At 38.3% G+C, this 18,583-nt stretch overlaps 1 protein-coding gene across 13 annotated transcripts in view; it reads right to left on the bottom strand.

The window, feature by feature from the left end:
- Nucleotides 1–362: 362 nt before the first annotated feature.
- Nucleotides 363–18,583, bottom strand: part of SSBP2 (single stranded DNA binding protein 2) — a 290,537-nt gene continuing 272,316 nt past the window's right edge. For all 13 annotated transcript variants that reach the window (XM_014857023.3, XM_014857025.3, XM_044777908.2 and 10 more), the window contains 3 exons: nucleotides 17,741–17,769; nucleotides 7,874–7,972; nucleotides 363–963 (listed from right to left, as the gene is read on the bottom strand). In XM_014857023.3, coding sequence (XP_014712509.1) covers nucleotides 934–963; nucleotides 7,874–7,972; nucleotides 17,741–17,769 — 158 coding nt within the window. In that variant the 3' untranslated portion in view covers nucleotides 363–933. The remainder of the gene's footprint in view (nucleotides 964–7,873; nucleotides 7,973–17,740; nucleotides 17,770–18,583) is intronic.

Here is an 18,583-nt window from a genome sequence, read left to right as displayed (position 1 = left end):
GTTTTATCATCACTTCTGGGCTTCATCATGTTAGAGAGAAAATACATTGCTAAAAGTATGGCAACCCCTGTCACTTTATTGCTATGGTCTAGGCAATTGCAGATAATTAATGTCTTTTGGTCTCATGTAAGACAGACAAATCAAGAATTCCATCCACAGCAGATATTGCAGAAATATACTGTGTTAGGCCCCAGTCAGGTTTCGTTGACTTGAAGTACTGTTCCTAAAGAAAAAGTACAAAAATATTTTCCACTGAAGGTAACTGAGAAACTGTTTGATTTGACACAGAGATAAAGACACGCTTTCTCCTTTTTTGAGACAGTACACTTTGTGATTCACAGGATAACTTGCATCACACGCAATTTAATGAAAGCTCTCAAATAAGCGATTTTATTCCTATCCATGATTGCAGACATTTACAAAACCATAACATCTGAGTTCACCTTAAAAAATAACTTATATAAAGCAGTGATATACACAGCACAAAATAGTTCAGGGAGGGGCAGGAGCAACTTTTAATAATTAAAATGTAAACGTGAAAAAAAGGATGGAATAAAAGTCCCTACTTATTTCTACTTAAGATGTCATGTGATAATATTTTACACTGTCCTGTGGGTCAATGTACGTATGTGTGTATGTCCATACCACACACACACACACAATACATTCTCTTTCCCACACATATACATACACAGATAGTTATTTGCAGTTCAGTTTAGGGCAATTCTAATATGCCGCTCCGCACAGTTGTTTGAATCACGTTTGGACCCGCTTTCTTCACAAAATAGGGGAGAGAGCAGGAAATAAAAAGGTTGGTTTGGTGTGACTGAGATTCCTTTGTTTAACTGTCCACTGTGACGAACAATTTTCTTCCGTAGTAGTTCTGTGAAGGGCTGACTCACTGTGGTTTTCGTGAGGAGACTTGGTGATGCATCACACACTCATTGTCATGCTAGGGGAGTACTAGAAGGAGAGAAGAATCTGTATTGAAACAATTCTTGCACAGACCACTAACGTTCCTCTTGGTCAACAATAGGAACTGTGAATTTTTATGTCTTATAATCTTTTACGTTCAAGCTTTTAACCTCATACAACATGAAAATAAGATAGTATAAACGAGTAAATTTATACAGAATTGACTTAGTCCTGAAATTTTTAATATTTCCTCTGGAAAGCAACCAATCCCATTCTCTCCCTGGACTTAGGTGGTTGTAATTACCCAGTCCCTCAGCCCTGTCCTTCCAGCCAGATTCACGTTTCGTGGGTACTTGTAACAATTTGGGCAAATCCAGTCCAAGGCTGAATCATAATGAAACAAGCAGGAGGGACAGTCTTTGTTATCTACTAGCTACGTAAACTTGGGAGGTTACCAAACACTCTGTGCTTCAGTTTCCTCACCTGTAAAATGGGTTCAATAACAGTATCTATCTTAAAGTGGTGTTGGGAGGATTAAATACAAAATCCTTAAAACCATGTATTTGTTGAATACACAGAAAGAGCTCAGTAAATGTTATATTAATAGTGTAAGGAAAACAAAACAAAACAAAAACCAACTCTCAGCTGGCCCTAAGAAGTACTTAATTAAAGCATTTAGAAAACTCAAGAGCGATTCACACTTTGGCATACAAGCCTCTCGCCCTAACCTGTGCTCTAATCTCAACCCGCAGTCATTTCTGGGCCGGAGGAGGGCGCTGTTGTCACACATTATCTGTCAGTTTGATGAGGCTGACAACCGGTAAAAGGTGAGACTTTCAGAAATTCAGAAAAGAAGTCTCAAAAATGATTGAGAAGAAACACAGAGCAATTCTCTTCATAATTATGCCAATCTACCCTCAAGTTCTCAAGGACTAGAGTGAGAGAAAAGTTCTAGAGCAGCACTGTCCAAGAGAACTTTCTTCAACAATGGCCATGTTCTACAATTCGTGCTGTCCAACACCAAAACCACTAGCCACGTGTGGCTACCTGAGCACATGCAATGTGGCTAGTGCCACTGAGGAACTAAAATGTTAATTTATTTAAATTTAAATATCCCCATGTAGCTAGCGGCCACCTTTCGGACAGCACATTTCTGGATGTGAGTCTAGATGTGGTCTGAGATGTGGGGAGGAGCATCCACTCCCAAATGGTGATGGTCTCCAGATGAAGAGGGTTTCTAGATTAAAACGTAAAGGTGGACCCTTAAATACGTTAAATGTTTTATTAAAAACCTGTGAGGACCAGGGTAAAAGAGAATTCCGTTCAACATGCTGACGATGATTGTGCCTCAGGAAAGAGGCAGTTAAATCAAGGGGATGGTCCCAGGCTGCAGGGGCTTAACAGGAACAGTGATGATCCTGGGAACGGGAGCATAACCTTTTTAAAAAGGGAGCAGACAGAATGGAGTGAATTCCACATGAGCTGAGGTACTCAGGAACTGGAAACACAGTGTAGGATGTGGACTGAGATAAGGATGGATTTATTAATACAGAAGAAGCAAGATTCCCAGGGAAGAGCACAACGTGACAGTGGCTCACCTGGCAGAAGTCTGGACTGGAAGTCACTAGGGGTAAATCTAGTGCTCAAACGAAGAAAAGCGCACTGATCCTGAGTCAAGGTGATGACCCGGCCTGAAGAAGGGTCACTGGACTACAAGGGGATGGTTAATCCTTTCAATACAGGTCAAATCAAGAGAAATCTACTTGTTGACCACTTAGTAGCCCCAAATTTCTTTTCAGTATAGGAAAGCTAAATTATATACATTACTGACTCTGTGTGTTGGATTACAGTGAGGACGATCAAAAGGGGAGACTGCCAGGGAAGAGGAGGGGACTCACTTTGACAGAAAACCTCTTCCCCTTTACCCTTGAATGTGGCAGCACAAAAGAAAAGCAAAACCAAACCAAACCAAAACCCCAAAACAATCCTAGACAAGGACTGGAGAAATGGAGCCCCTCTCGACCCTGTGCTGGAAGGGGGACAGACCCCCGTTTCATCAGAGGACACCCCACGGACCTCCCACAATAAATAAGGACAACGTGCTTCAGAGAACTATCCACAGGCTTTAGTTAAACAGAGTCTATTTTGGTATTTGACTAATGGGGTAAGAATAAACAACAATAAAATAAATGGATACCAAGGTTTTATTAAAAGTAGAAAAATTAGAGAATCTGGCACAATGGGCACAGAAAAATTTAATATATGCTTCTCTAGCTATTGTTATTTACAATAAGAATTGGTGAGGCAATCAGTGCTGTCCGACGGAACTCCCCGTGATGATGGACATGCTCTACTCTGTGCTGTCCACTACAACAGCCATTAGCCACACATGGCCACTGAACTCTTAAAACGTAGCTAGCACAATCCAAGAACTGGAAATTTAGCTGTATTTAATTTTAATTAATTTAAACTTAGATAACACAGCTAGATCATCAATCATTATTTTAAGACAAAGATTTTATTGGGTATATTGTGCCAATAATCTCAAAACAGTAAAAGATATTAAAGTATTTCAGAAAGGACTTCAAAGGAAATGTCTGAAAAAAATTTTCTGGGTGACTCATAATTAACTCTAGAGACCATCCCATTTAATGCATATCCTCATAAGGCGATTACAGTTCATTCCTATGTACTGTAACATTAAGGAATGTAGTTAAGAGTACATTATGGGCTTCATTCTAATAGACACTGTTAAAGTACGCATATATATAAACAAACATATATGCACATTCTCTGCTATCAAGCATGTTTGTGGGTTGCTACCATCGCTTAACACTGGCAATTGTTAAGATTTTTAACCTGTGATATTTCAAATGTCTTAAGCAAATCTTACAGAAAAATGCAAACTTGTCACACATTCGTTGGGAGGTGAGGGGAGCAAGGCTTTTCCAGGGAGGACACTAGGTGGAAAAATTGGGTATAAGAGAGAAAATAAGGGCCAGATTCATTCCGAAAGGACGGAAACGTTGACTCCAAGAAATACAGCTTAGAAAAAACTAGCAAGCATCTAATAAAATTAAATTCTGAATAGTACAAGTAGCTATAAAATGACGCTCTCAGGGTATTTGGTGCAGTGCAGCAGACTACGTGTGTGTCTACATAAGCGATGTGCTGTCTGCACTGCTCATCTGCTGCTGCCTTTATTGAAACTACTTCAACTAAGTAAAATTAAGGGAAATCACAAAACTTCTAGGAAAACTCACAATGTGCGAGCAAAACGGACTTTCACTGTTGATTACTATTCTTCAAAGGAGAAGAGAAGTGGCTTACAGTTTTCCAGAAGCACAGGAAGAGTAGGTGTTACATGGGTATCATATTTAGAGACAAAATATTCATGGTGTGCTGTCCTGAGACCACACTGCCATGTGTCTCCTGTACCGCTGCCTCAACATGCGATGACATATTGTGATGTTTGTGCCAAAATGCTGTGCTATCAGGTTGCCCTGTTTCAAAACGATTCTGTGAGTCTGGTTCTCCTCAATCAGATGATAAAACAGCTCTCACAAAGCTGTTGACAGCATTAGTGTTTGGTTTAGCAAAAAAAAAAGTAAAACCTAAAGGTATAATTTTTTACTAACATTTTACCTTTTTATGTAAAACATATTTTGAAATGGCATGCTTTGGTATGAACTAGAGAATTTGTGATTTTCCCTTTATTATAGGCAGTTCATGGACCATGGAATCCATCAGAGACATCCATTAAATCTTTGAACCATACGGCTAAGTTCCTGTTTACACACTTGAAGAACACTTCAGATCCTACTGGATTACTGCTTCTAAGCATCTGTAGGAGATTTTGTTTTCTTAGTGAGAGATAAGTAAAAAATAGTGCAGATCCTCTGAGCTAATCAAAAGAAAAAAAAATTTAGTGTGTATGTGACTATGCAAAAAAAATCTGGGCATGTGTGGTTTTTTTTACAATGGCAGAAAAATGACAAAGGGCAGTAAGAGTAATAGGAGAGGACCCACCACCTTGTGTATCATTCCTACTGGACACCAGGATTTTAATAACATGTTTGCTCCACTGATTATAGTTCATGCCATGGAGAAAATATTCTGCAAAATTAATCCAAGAATTAAGGCTAACTGCTTTCTTTCCTTGAGAAGCATGAAGCACTATTTTTTGAACTAAGCCTTTTTGGATTTTATATTCTCAAAACCAAACCTTTTACAGAGTTTGAACACTAGGGGTCATCTTTGTTTCTTTAAAGGCCTTGTTTACGATCAAAAAAAGAGGCTGAATAGTGATACATTTTTGATCCACGTTTTTCTGTGTAAAGCACGTTGGCATTTGCAAGGTTTCTGACTCTGGGTTGCGCATTTTTGTGTCTATATTAACTAAATGAGGTAGCATGTGTGAAGTGACTAGGATAGTGTCTGCACATAACAGGCATCAACAGATGCACGCTCCTCCCTACGCCTCCTCCTGGGGTTTAACTTGATAAGATAAAGACTGACAAATCCTCAAAAGGTGGACTGCTCACCAATGTGTGCTTTTCATTAAAAAACACTATAATTTGCATGTTCATTCATTGGGAAATATTTTCTTTCTGAATTCACTAAATAGTTCTGCTTTTCCTTGGTTATAGTAAAGCGAACTTATTGGAGACAGCTGGCCTATTTACCTCTTCAAGGCCTTACATTTGTCAGCAATGACTCTTTTGTATTCTTTCCCCTCTGCTCTCATTTCTTGATCTTTTAGAAAGGTCTAAACAAAAATGTGTGGTGATGTCATAGAGAGAGCCGTGGATCACAACGACATCATTCATGATGCGCAGACCCCTCACCAGACAGGAGAGTGGAGCAGCCGGCATGGACCTGCTCCCAAGGCCGCACTACCCTCCATGCGGTGGAGCGGTTCCTCCAGCACTACCCAGTTATTTTTCCTTTCGGGACTTCTCTGAGGGGCACAGGAGAGAGGGAGGGAGGAGAACGGAGGGGGCCCTGTTGTTTTCTGCTAACTCTGCACAGCAGTCTGGCATTTTGCCTCCTTCTTGGCTTCAAGGATAGTGAAGCTGGGCCAGGAGTCAGGACGGGAGAAGCCCCGCTCCGGCTGCTCTCTTTTCCACGCACATATTCACGAAAGGATCTGCTGTTCTGAGTGTCCGGCTGGAGTTAAAGGATGAGGCTGGTGCTTATTCTGGGCGAAGAAGGTGTTCAAGTCCTATTGTATCTGATCCCCATGAAGGGCTTTCCGATGCCAACCCTGAGGTGGCACCCCTCCCCGACGGTTAAACAAGGCAGCAGTCACCAATGACACATGGGGGAAGGAAGCAGAGGGCAGAGTTCCTCTTGTTCCCACCCTTAAAGTTAAAGTCATGTAGAACCTTTTAAAAAAGTTTTGTTCTCCAATCCAAAATTAATAATTTCCTCTATACTTTTAAAACATCTGGTTTATATCTATTACAGCACTTACTAATCTGACAAACGTTTTCGTTAGTTGTGTAAGTACGTTTTCTCGTCGGCTTGCACTCTCTGGGGTTGGGGATGTGTGCAGTTGTCTCAGCATACCTGTCCTTAACCTAGAGCTTTGCAGACAGCAGGCTCAAGAAGTGTTGAACTGAACTGAATTAACTATCAAACATACCTCACTGAATTATACCATTTTGTTGCTGGAAGAATTAGCAGAAAAGGAAATAAATGTCTGTGATTAGATAAAGTGAGCATTAACTAATTAATTAAAACTAATTAATTTGGCTATCGTCTTGAAGCAAACCAGTGAAAGAACCAGGATCTAAAAAAATAATTTCCAGAATCCTAAGCATTATGACAAACTACATAGTTCCTCATGTTTTTCCAACAGCTATTCTGCATAAAAGTAGATGTTATTGGCCTCTACTTCAAATTTTGACGCGATTGCCTCTGGTAAAGTTTGAGTGAGGGCAAAATAAGGGTAGTTTTCCGATTCTGGTTGTGGTTTGGCAGATTCTCCATAACAATTTCAATGATGGCATACACGTGTGGGGGCAGTGATCCTATGGAGAGGAAATTAGTTTGGGTTTTGAAATCCTTTATGCTATATTCCAGTTCTGTAGTTCTTAGCAGGGAATGTGCATCAGCATCACAAACAAAGCTTTTCCACATCCAAGTGTGCCTAGCCCTACTCCTGGAAATCCTGGCTCACTAGGTCTTGGAGGGTTCTGGGAAATTGTATTTCAAAAAATTCTACAGCTGCTTCTAATGTGAAATATTAGTTCAAAAAATCATTATAATAAGTGATAACTCCTTGAGAAAAGACAACACAGAGTTTTTTTGCTGCCTCCAGCGCCTAGCATGTGGGTTTGGTCCGTGGTAAGTGCTCAAGAATTGTTAAATGAATGAATGAATTTTACTACTTGTCTTTTTGCTCCTGTCTGCTTCTTGGAGAGATAGAATGATACTGCCTTTGCTTAACACTACAAACTGTTATAACACTATAACACTAAAAAACTGACTTGGGTACCTAGCTCAGGGTGAATGTAAACAATAGGTTAACAGACTACCAATACTGGCCTTCAGTCCAGGAGGTCTAGTGCCTGAAGGACGGACATCTTACAGATAATTTTCAGAGCCTTAAGGGTAGCATTGAGAACACACCTGGTTTTGCAGCAACCCAAGACATTTTAGTAAGATGAAAACTTGTAAAAACTATCAACTATGCAACCTGTTTCTAGTGTGTTCCTTTATAGTGGATGTTCTCTATAAGAAAATTAGTATTATAGTTTTTGTTTTGTAATTATGTACAGAGGAGTAAAAAAGAAGTTTATTTTTGAATTTTTTCAAAGAAATACCACTTAATTTTCTAACTTTTAAAAATCAACCTATTGAACTCTAGGTAAACAGTCATTTATGGCTTTATACATTTATTCTAATAGAAGAGCTTCAGAAGATGTAATAATACAGTCAAGGGAATACTTACACTCTCACTCTGAAAAGGATTTAAGAAATTTCCCCCCATTTCTCCATCATCCCTTGGAGTGCCCGGTTGATTACTCAGGCTCATATTATTGGGAGAATTCTGTAAAGATTTAGAAAACAAGGCATTGTTGAAGATTTTAATTTCCCTCTTGCATTGTACTCTTTCAAAAATGGAATCTACAACAGCATCTCTAAGGACAAAGCAGACATGATTCCAATCTTAGACCTTCTACCATATACTCTAGTTCATTCTTTGCACCTTGACAAGTACTAATGCTTTCCCAAATCAAAATTAAAAAACAAACAGAAAACCCAAAATAACCCAGCACAACTGTTTTACTTAGTCTCAGAATCAATATTTATTCAATTTCCCACCCTCAGCTTATAGAGTTCCTAGAACTCCAGAGAGTTTAAAAACATTCCCAGCAGGAGCATGATGAAGAGAGCCTACCCACTGATCAGGCATGATGAACAATGACTTCCCTAGGTAATCTCACTAATCAAACTTCAAAAGGTCACTGTTTTAATAACATTTCCCTTTAATTCTACATGCACTTTACATAGTAACACTATTTTAACCATTATTTTTATATGAACCAGAAGGAAAAGTGGAAGATAGTTAACAGCTATGGTTAAGAAAAAAGAAACACCTTGGGACTTGAGAATTCAATAAGTACTTTTCGAAGAAAAGCAGGCGCAAAGATAACCTGCTTTAGAAGCTTTTCCTACATTAGTTTAAGAGGAGAGATACTTTCAAACTTTCCTTTAAGATAAAATGGCTGTCATTAGCAATCTAATCAAACGTAAGTTAGCAGTATATTACCCCATATTCTATTTAAATTTGCTAGTCTCATCATCCCTGGGCAGTTTTAGCCGTGTGAAGTCGGCTGCTCCACATCAACAGGAAATACAGAATGGCACTGACCTATAAAGCATGTCCACGCAGCACTGTCAGTATGACAGAGGGACTCTTCTGAGGTCCAATTTATTGACTCGTAAAAATAAGCTTCATGGGTAAAAATTTTTATGTTATTTCAAATGGAAGAGAGTGTTTAGATTTTTTCTCCTAAGCCACTTTATATTCTGCTTTTGAATAAGTTTTTAGATCTTTTAAAGAAAATTGCTCCAAGGATTTTGACTTAACTAAAACCAAGTTACATCATAAAAATTAAAATTTCAAGAATGAGTTATTCCCAGAAGAATATGTGCTTTTTAAGAATATGGTTAAACTGTAAAGCAGAGACGGGGAGATAAGCAGGTGGGGAGCAGCTCGCATTTCGTCCCACTGTGCGCCCACGGGGAGGGTCCGCGCACGAGGCGTCTCTGAAGTCCTGGGAGCTCCACTTGCCAATGAACCCCAAGGGCTGGGGAACCAGAATTTAATAGCAAAGAGGATTCTATTTTCTTTTTTGATAAATTTTTCTCTGAAAATGTTAGTTTCCCAAGCATATAGAAAAGCAACTGTAGTTTGAAATGAACATGGATAACCTGACTTCCTGAAAAAAACACAAGTAAAATTTAGCGAAGTGTAACTAACTAAGCTATAGCTCCTTAATTATTAAAATTATGAATTAATCAATTGTGTTTTGAAAACAGGAATGATAATGCTGACCCAGCTCGAAAAGAAAAGTAAAGATATAAAAATATTGTACGATCTACCCAAAATCTATGTCTTTTTGGTGAAGGTAGATTTCTGTCATTTCACACATAATGGAGAAATTGGAAATCCTGGAATAAAAAAATAATCTAACATATATATAAGGGTATTTGAGGATGCACTTGGATGCTGCGTACTTTCATATATTCAAACAAATATCTGAAATGAGCCCTCTCCATTCTCGTGTAACAGTCACGACCCGTGTGGTACACGAGGAGCCCGAGAGGAGCAGCGTGTCTCTGATTAAGCTGGGGTGCGCTGAGTTTCTGCGGCCCTTTCGCCAAGTATCATTTCTTGACTACGATTTTGAATGTTTGGCTAACTCCAAATCTGATTCCTGACTCAAACAGTTGATTTGAGAATATTCAAAATTTGGAAGTAACATTGCATGATTTAAATACTTACAAAACACTCCCAGTGCTACTATTTCCGTGTTCCATGCAAGCTTTTCACAGCATGGCGGCCCAGTACATACTCTTTTTTGGGGGGAGGGGTATATAAGAACATTGAGAGGAAGATTAAAAGGACAGGTTCGACATATACAACTGAGCTAATATCAGATCTCTGAAACCCATTCTTCTCCAGCTCGCTGGGCATATTAGAAAATCGTGAAATGACAGCACAGCTTTTTTTTTTTTTTTTATCTGAAGTAATCACTGCAAAATGTTGTGGAAACAACAAGAGTTTCTCAAAGAGGAGTCTTAAGGAAATTGCGCTGTCCATGATCACTGAGCAACATGATGAAGAGAAGGGCTAACAATACGCTCGATACGGCATGTGAGGAACAGCGGTTCCAAATACCAGCCGGAGCAGGTGATGAGCTGGGTGGCAACGCACCGTGTATATGTCACATTTGACTGCAGCTATGATGATGTGCAGTGTCTCCAGCGGATTTCATCATCAAGGCAAGAACAGAATGCTCTAAAAGGGCTTAGGTTGTCAAAAAGGCCCTCCAATTGCTGGAGAGCATCATTAGGGAGCAGGGAGCACAAAAGAATACAAGCAAAGATGCCTTTTAGCTACATTAGGCATTTTGGTTGCATTTCTTACTTCAGTTAATGTGTACTTTATTCCCTACTTATACTCTAAGAATTAAGAATTCAGCTTGAAAAAGTATAGTTAGGATTATACTGATCCCATTTTCAAGGGATTTTCTTCCATTCTCACTCACCCTTTCTTAAACTGGAATGCTTTTCCCTTACTTAAGCTATGACGCCACGTATGATATTTTTAAGTGTATATATGCACATACATGCACACACACTCACACTTTCTCTTGGCTAACACATTTAATTCTCTTAGGCTCTGTTCTCTGATTTTTTCTTGCAAGTATTCTTCCATACCATCTCTTAATTAGTAAGTATTGTCCCTTCCTCCACCCATCCCCAGAATTATTCCAAACCTTTTCAAACTTCTATTTAAAAAGTGAACACGTGTAGAAATTTTGGCTCTGTCTATAATTGGAATGAAATAATATTGACATTTTCCCAGACCTTTTGGAAGTGGATTTTTAACTGATTTCTCACAGTTGCCAATAACAAATTTTATGGAGTGTTGTTTTGACTCTGCCATCCCCCCAAGAGAACAAACTGCCAGTCCTGGTTCTCCCAGGGGGCACACGTGAGCTGGAACGCAGGCCTCACACCCGAGGTAATGGCAGAGATCTCGAGTTTTGGATTAGCCCCCCGTGAATGATGTGGGCTCTTTAACTGGAGCTAAAGTTCTTGAGGTCGAAAGCTTCGGGTTGAAAAGACTCCTTTGATAATTTATTAAGCATGACACGATCAGATCTTGCCTTCTCTGATACGCCTTTTTCAAACTCAAAAATATAAATGTCAAGTGTCTTAATGTGAACTGCAGAGTTTATTTATTTAGGTGATTTCCTTCTAAGAAAACAAACCACATGTTCCTCTCTACCCCCAATCCCTAAAACAACTCCAAGGGAAAATATTTTTGTTCTGTTCATTACTATGTGATTTCTCAGTTGCAAAAGGGATGAAAAGAATTTCACATTTCATTAAAAAAAAAAAAAGCTTCTAAATTAAAGATGAATTCTGCATTTTGAGAAAGACGTATATGAGTTTTACTAGGTAATCCTCAACTGAGCAAGCAATAATTTAAAAACTCTTCATCCGGAGATATGAGCTCATTTTGTCTATCAAACTACTATCAAAGTACAGTTGACAGTGTGAGTGCCTAGCCTTGTCCACCAAAAATAGTATAATGAGGAGGAAGAGTCCTTAGCACATACAGTCATGCGTCACTTAATGACAGGGATGTGTACTGAGAAATGCGTTGTTAGGCGATTTCACTGTGCGAACATCATGGAGTACCTACACAAACTTAGATGGTATAGCTGCTACACACCTGGGCTCTATGGTATAGCCTATGCTCCCAGGCTACCAACCCCTACAGCATGTTACTGTACTGAATACTATAGGTAACTGTAACACAATGGTAAGTATTTGTGTATCTAAACATAGAAAAGGTATGGTAAAAACACAGTATAAAAGATACAAAATGGTACACCTGTATAGGGCACTTAGCAGGAACGGAGCTACAGGACTGGAAGTTGCCCTGGGTGAGTCAGTGACTGAGTGGTGAGTGAACGTGAAGCCTAGGGTGTTACTGGACACCACTGTAGACTTTATGAACACTGTACACTTAGGCTACACTAAATTTATAAAAAAATATTTTTATTTCTTCAATAAAAAATTAACCATGGCTTACTGTAACTTTTTTACTTTATAAACTTTTTATTTTTTTTTTTTAACTTTTTGACTCTTTGGTAACAGCACTTAGCTTAAAACACAAACACATTGTATAGCTGTACAAAAATATTCTTTCTTTATCTCCTATTCTATAAGCTCTTTTCTATTCAAAAGTTTTTAATTTATTTTTTAAAATTTACTTTTTAAACTTTTTTGTTAAAAAATAAGACAAAAACACACATATTAGCCTCAGCCTAAATAGGGTCAGGATCATCAATATCACCGTCTTCCACTTCCACATCTTGTCCCACTGGAAGGTCTTCTGGGGCAAAAACACACATGGAGCTGTCACCTCCTATGATAACAATGCCTTCTTTTGAAACAGCTCCTGAAGGACCTGCTGAGGCTCTTCTTGAGGAGGGGTCACTCTTTTCAAAAATATCTCCATGGTTATTTGCTTGGTTTCTTTCTTTTTCTCATCACAGATTTGCTCGTAAGCAGATAACACACGGTGAACATTCCTCTGTTAATGAACAACTTTCAGTGTTGGGGTCCATGTTTTCATTTAAGGAGCTTGTCGAGGTCTGCAAAAGCTTCTGCTAAACACTTCACTGAATTTTCTTAGAGGTTTTTCTTCTTTCTCTTCTCCTGCAGTTTCCTTTTCTCTTGCCTCTTCTTCAGCGATGCGTTCCTGTTCCAGTTCCAATAACTCCTCATCAGTCAACTCCCCAGGAACCACCTCCAGGAGCTCGTCAACATCCTCCTCATCCTTGGCAAATCCTTTAAAGTTGTTTGCCATCTCAACCACAACCTTGTTAATTTTTGCAACCTCCTCATCCTTGGCAAATCCTTTGAAGTCATGGACTGACCTCTTGAGTGTCTTCTTCCAGATGCCATTCAAACACTCCTTGGTGACATCACCCCAAACAAGGTTATTAATGCAGTCAAAAATGTTGTAATCCTTCCAGAATTATATCAGTGTCTTCCTCAGTTGTAGCAATAGCCTAGGCAAAGGTCGTCCTCGGGTCTTAGGCCTTAAAAGCTGCTACAACTCAATTGGATCAAACAGGAGGTGTTTGGAGGGAGAAATACCACTTTGATATTGGGATGAAGATTACCAATAAAAGGAGGATGTCTGGGAGCATTACCAACAATAAGTAAAATCTTGAAAGCTATGTTATTCTCCAAACACTACTTTTCCATTTTGTTGGCACAGCAATTCAGGAGCACATCTTGGAAGAGGAGCTAGGTCATCCATGACTTACCGGTCTTACAGTCCACTGGCAGTGTGTGTTTACTGATATGCTTGAAGGCCCTGGTGTTCTCGCGGTGCCAGATCACAAAGGGTTTCAATTTGTAGCCTGCAACATTGCCCCCAAGCAAGACTGTTATCCTTTCCATAAAAGCCTTGAAACTTGGCATTGACTTGGCCTCCTTATGGATGGAAGTCCTTCCAGGCATCCATTTCCAGAATAGGGAGGTTTCATCCATGCTGAATATTTGCTCTGGCAAGTAATTTTCCTCCACAACCAGCTTATCTAGAGTTTCCAAAAATTCTTCAGCTGCTTTCATATCAGCACTCACAGACTCACCACTCACTTTCACCTTATATAATGAATAACAATTCTTGAATCACTTAAACCACCCAGAGCTAGTAGTAAATTCAACATTGTAGTTGGGTTCAGCCTTTTCTTTCAACATTGCAAACTTTTTGCTTTGGCTGTGATCACCATTGTGCTGAGAGGGATATGCTTCTGTGTCTGGTCTTCAACCCAGGTCATTAGAAGCTTCTCTATGTCTGATATAGGCCCTTCTCAAATTTGTCTTAGTCTTGTTGCCTTCAATGAAGTAGATCCTTTAACAGCTTCCACCACTTTGTTCTTGTTTTGTAAGATCGTAGCTATGGTGGAATGGGACATGCCCGACTGGCGAGCAATAACCATCACTGATTTTCCACCTTCGTAGTCCTTAACTACTTTTAATTTCATCAGCAGTGGATTTTGTATGCTTAGGGGCCATGATGAACAAAACAACATGAGATTAAATCAGCACAAGAGAAAATGATGTGATCAAGAGACACGGTAGACACGAGATGTATGAGGCTGCTGCTGGCATAACATGGCATACTCTTTTACTGTAAACTTTTTTTAATAAGTAGAAAGACTACACTCTAAAATAATGATAAATAGTACAGTAAATACATAAACTAGTAACATAGTTGTTTATTATCACTATCAAGTATTATGTACTGTACGAAATTGTATGTGCTATACTTTCATACAACTGGCAGTGAAGTAGATTTGTTGACACCAGCATCACCACAAAAGAGTGAGTAATGTGTTGCACTACAACGGGTGTGATGTCACCAGGCAATAGGAATTTTTTAGCTCCCCCTTACAATCATATGAGACCACCGTCGTATATGCCGTCTGTCATTGACCGAAACATTGTTATGTGGCGCATGACTGTGTTCACATTTGATTCTCAACAATTTTATGAAGTAGGCAGGGAATGAACTACAAGCTCTATTTTACAGCTAAGGAAACCAAGCCTAAGAGACATCAAGTAAGATGTTGCCACAACTTGTAAGAAGCTGAACCAGGCTTTCTGATTCTCACTTCAGTACTCTTTATTTATCTCACATAGAGTATATTTACAATAAAAAAAAGTAGAAGAACTGAAGTAGTACTAATAAACAACATTTAAAAATGGAGGAAGAAATTAAAAAAATATGTAATACTGATGCTTGACAAAATACAGGTTTAATTGGAGAACTAGGAAGATGTAGCTGGAGAGAGTTAAGAGGGGTTTTGAACAACACTGCTAAGCAGTAATGGTCAAGATTATCTTTTGATTCACAAACAAGAATGACTAGAAAAAGAATAGGCTGGAAAGAAATGAAGCCAGAAAACAAAAGGGAGCTGAGAGTTTCTTGAGATAGCTGGACATGCATTGGAGAAGGAAGGTGGGAAAAACTGAGTTAGTGACAATGTACATAGCTTGGAGTAAAAGACTGAAATAATTAGGCTGTGAGTGGAAAGAGGCAGCGAGGAAAATAACTGGGCATATGTGTGCGTGTGTGTATATACAATACGCATGCTGCTGCTGATTAGAGAAAAAGTGTCTTTAGTGTAGAGAAGATGGAACAGACACTAGTGGTACCATCACCTAGACAGCCTGGTTAGAGCCTGGAGCCAACGAATCTGGAGTGGGGCAGTGCAGAAATGAGCTGCCTAGGAGCTCATCTGAAGGCAGACGCACCTAGTCATTTTTCTAGTACATTGTTAAGTGGCATGTTTGTTACTTGGGGATAATTCTTATCTTAATTGAAACGTATTTGAACTTTGCTTTGTAAAAGTTTTTCCTTATTATATCTGTTTGGTCTCAGTTTTACTGAGCTTCTTGGGGGCAGAGACCAAACCATGTTTATCTTTGGATTTTCAGATCCCAGAATAATGCCTTGGCACATTCATGTTTACTGAATGAAGGAACTCCTGCCCAAGTGTGAACCACTTGAGGGCAAAGATTATGTTTGTATTTAAAGAAGTCTTCTGTATCTCCCCAAAGTGCACAAGGCAATACCCAGTACACAAAAGTACACAATGGGTGGTCAATTAATGCTCAAAGAATAAGCAATATATCATTAAGCAAGAGAATGTTATCAACAGTAGGCACAGCGCAGTGGAAAAACTTGTCTCTGGGAACAGGAATGGGAAAATGAGCACAGAAGGAAGAGCGACAGATCTGACATACCGGCAGAGTAGAAGATGGTATTTAATTTGGCATTATGACTCTATTTAAAATTTTTAAAGTGCTTTATAAATTACAAAGTACTTTCCCGTATAGAATTTTGTTTATATCTATCTAATGTACAAGGTTATGGGTTGTTAGTGGGAATTTTAGGAAGATGGCCTTAAGCAATCTAGGTGATCCCACTTTGTGTAACGAAGAATCATATTTAGATATTAGAATATGCTTCTCAAACGTAACATTAGAAATTTTACTGCTGACCACAAAGCACAATTCAGCTAACATCAATTTGTTAGATATATAAGGTAGCCAATACAATCATGGTCATTTGACTTGTAAAAGGCGCTTCCCAGAGAGAAGGCTTTAATGGAATTATACAGTTAATCTTATTTTGAAAACAGGCTTTTCAAAGGCTTACCTAATACTGTTTCTCACAGAGGTAAGCTAGTGCCCATTATAAATATTTATCTATTTTTAGGAAAGAAAGACTTTCCCGATTGTTCCAAAACATGGCCATCCAAAGTGCAGGCAGAACCTGTGAGGTCAAGTAGTCAGGCAATGTGGATACACAGTCAACCCTCCATTTCCATGGGTTCCGCGTCTGTGCATTCAACCAATCTTGGATCATAAACGTGATCAACTAACCCTCTATAAACACAACCCACAGTTGGTTGAATCAGTGGATGTGGAACCCACCATAGAGTGCCGACTAGAGGACTTGAGCATCGGTGGATTTTGGTACCCACGGGGGCCCTAGAACCAACTCCCCACAGATATTGAGGGACAACTGCAATGTCAGAATGTCAGAATGCCAGTTGAAACTTTTTCCTCTCTTAGCTTAACGTCTTAGCTTAAAAGGTTTTGTAGTTCAATCAATTTTATTTTATTTTCCTTGGCATCAGGAATTTTACACTAGTATACGTAAATATAAATTAGAAGAATTAAAAATGAAGTCATCGTTTAATGAATTTCTGTTCATTGGTATAAAGCAGACTTGTAAGAGAGTCATTCTAGTGGTAGTTAATAATTAGTTCTTAATAGCCATTCTAAATATATTTTTGACCCGCAGAGTACTATTTTAAATTCATCATGACCTAAAAAGTATTTAGGTATTCTTAAAAAAATAAGACATCTTAGCAAAGGATTAATTTTAGATAGTCAAACTACAGGAGGAGGAAAAACACAGGCACGTGCTATTGGAAGGCTCACTTTCCTACTTGTATTAATATAATTTTCTTCTAATTACTTTCTTACTCTATTTTGAGGAACTAGAATAATGATCAAGGACATCAGCATTGCCTAAGGCAGGTTTGAAAGACAAGTGAGATGTACACATGCAACACCCTTATAACATATAATAACCACTTTTTCAACTCTGCCTCTTCTCATGTTGCACTAGACTTCTTTATGTTTTCAGAAGACTATATAAACTATGTCAGTTTGCTTTACAAATATGTAATATCATAACGTGATTAAATTGGCTATTACTCAGGCTATCAATTAATCATGTACAGCATGCCCTGTAAACGAACCCTAGCATGTACAGGAACATTGTTAAAAGACTTGTTTTACCCTTTCCCACAGATTATATGCATTAATATTTTTAACTTTCACTTAATTATATCTGGCCTTATACTTTGAAACTCTTGTTCAAAGACAAAATTCATAACGTTAGTCTAATAATCTTAATAAGAGTTCCATGTGGAATAAACTACAGATAAAAAAGCAACATAGAATACACAATGCTCACCTTGGAAATACTGTCCATATCTCCTGAGCCTGAAACAAAATATAAAAAGATAGTCTTTATTAGGTAATGATTTCATTTATACATTAAGCACTCCTTTAACAGAAATAAATGCAGTACACTGTATTTTCCAGTGTATATCTTCTGAAATTTTGAATCTTAAAAAATTCCTTTTCTCTTAAATTGTATGGTGAGTAAGTATTATCTGATGGCAAATGCAAGGAAGAGTTGCACCTCTAGTTCCCAGTCATCTATTTTTTTTGGTAATAGCAGAATGAAGGAAACTATTATTCTCATAAATTCCTGAAAGTGAAATATTAGATACAGTCATGAGTCGCTTAACAATAGGGATACGTTCCGAGAAAAGCATTGTTAGAAGATTTCATCCTTCTGTGAACATCATAGAGTGTACTTACACAAACCAAATGGTATGGCCTACTACACACTTAGGCTATATGATACTAATCTCACGGGATCTCTGTCATATATGTGGTCCGTCATTGACCCAAATGTTTTTATGCGGTGCATGACTATGTGTGTGTGTATGTATACATATTACTTAGTTAAAAATTTTAAAATGTGTATACTAATACATATTTGTATATATATTTATATATATGTAGAGAGCAAGAGAGATCTCTAAATATATTTTCTGAAATGATGCTTCCATAAATTTGATAAAATATAAAAGGGACATGTGCAACCTCTGACAATATTCTGAACCATATTTTACTATAATAACAAAAAGCAAAGTATTCTTAATAATATTAAAAATCTGACGGCAATCAGTATTCACGGCAATCCATCAAAAGTAAAAATGTCTTCAAGATATAATATTATAGTTTT

The sequence above is a fragment of the Equus asinus genome, chromosome 9 (assembly GCF_041296235.1).
Source record: "Equus asinus isolate D_3611 breed Donkey chromosome 9, EquAss-T2T_v2, whole genome shotgun sequence".
In the NCBI taxonomy this organism is placed as follows: domain Eukaryota; kingdom Metazoa; phylum Chordata; class Mammalia; order Perissodactyla; family Equidae; genus Equus; species Equus asinus.
The sequence above is the reverse complement of the archived record's forward strand: the minus strand, read 5'-3'. Positions and strand labels throughout refer to the sequence as shown.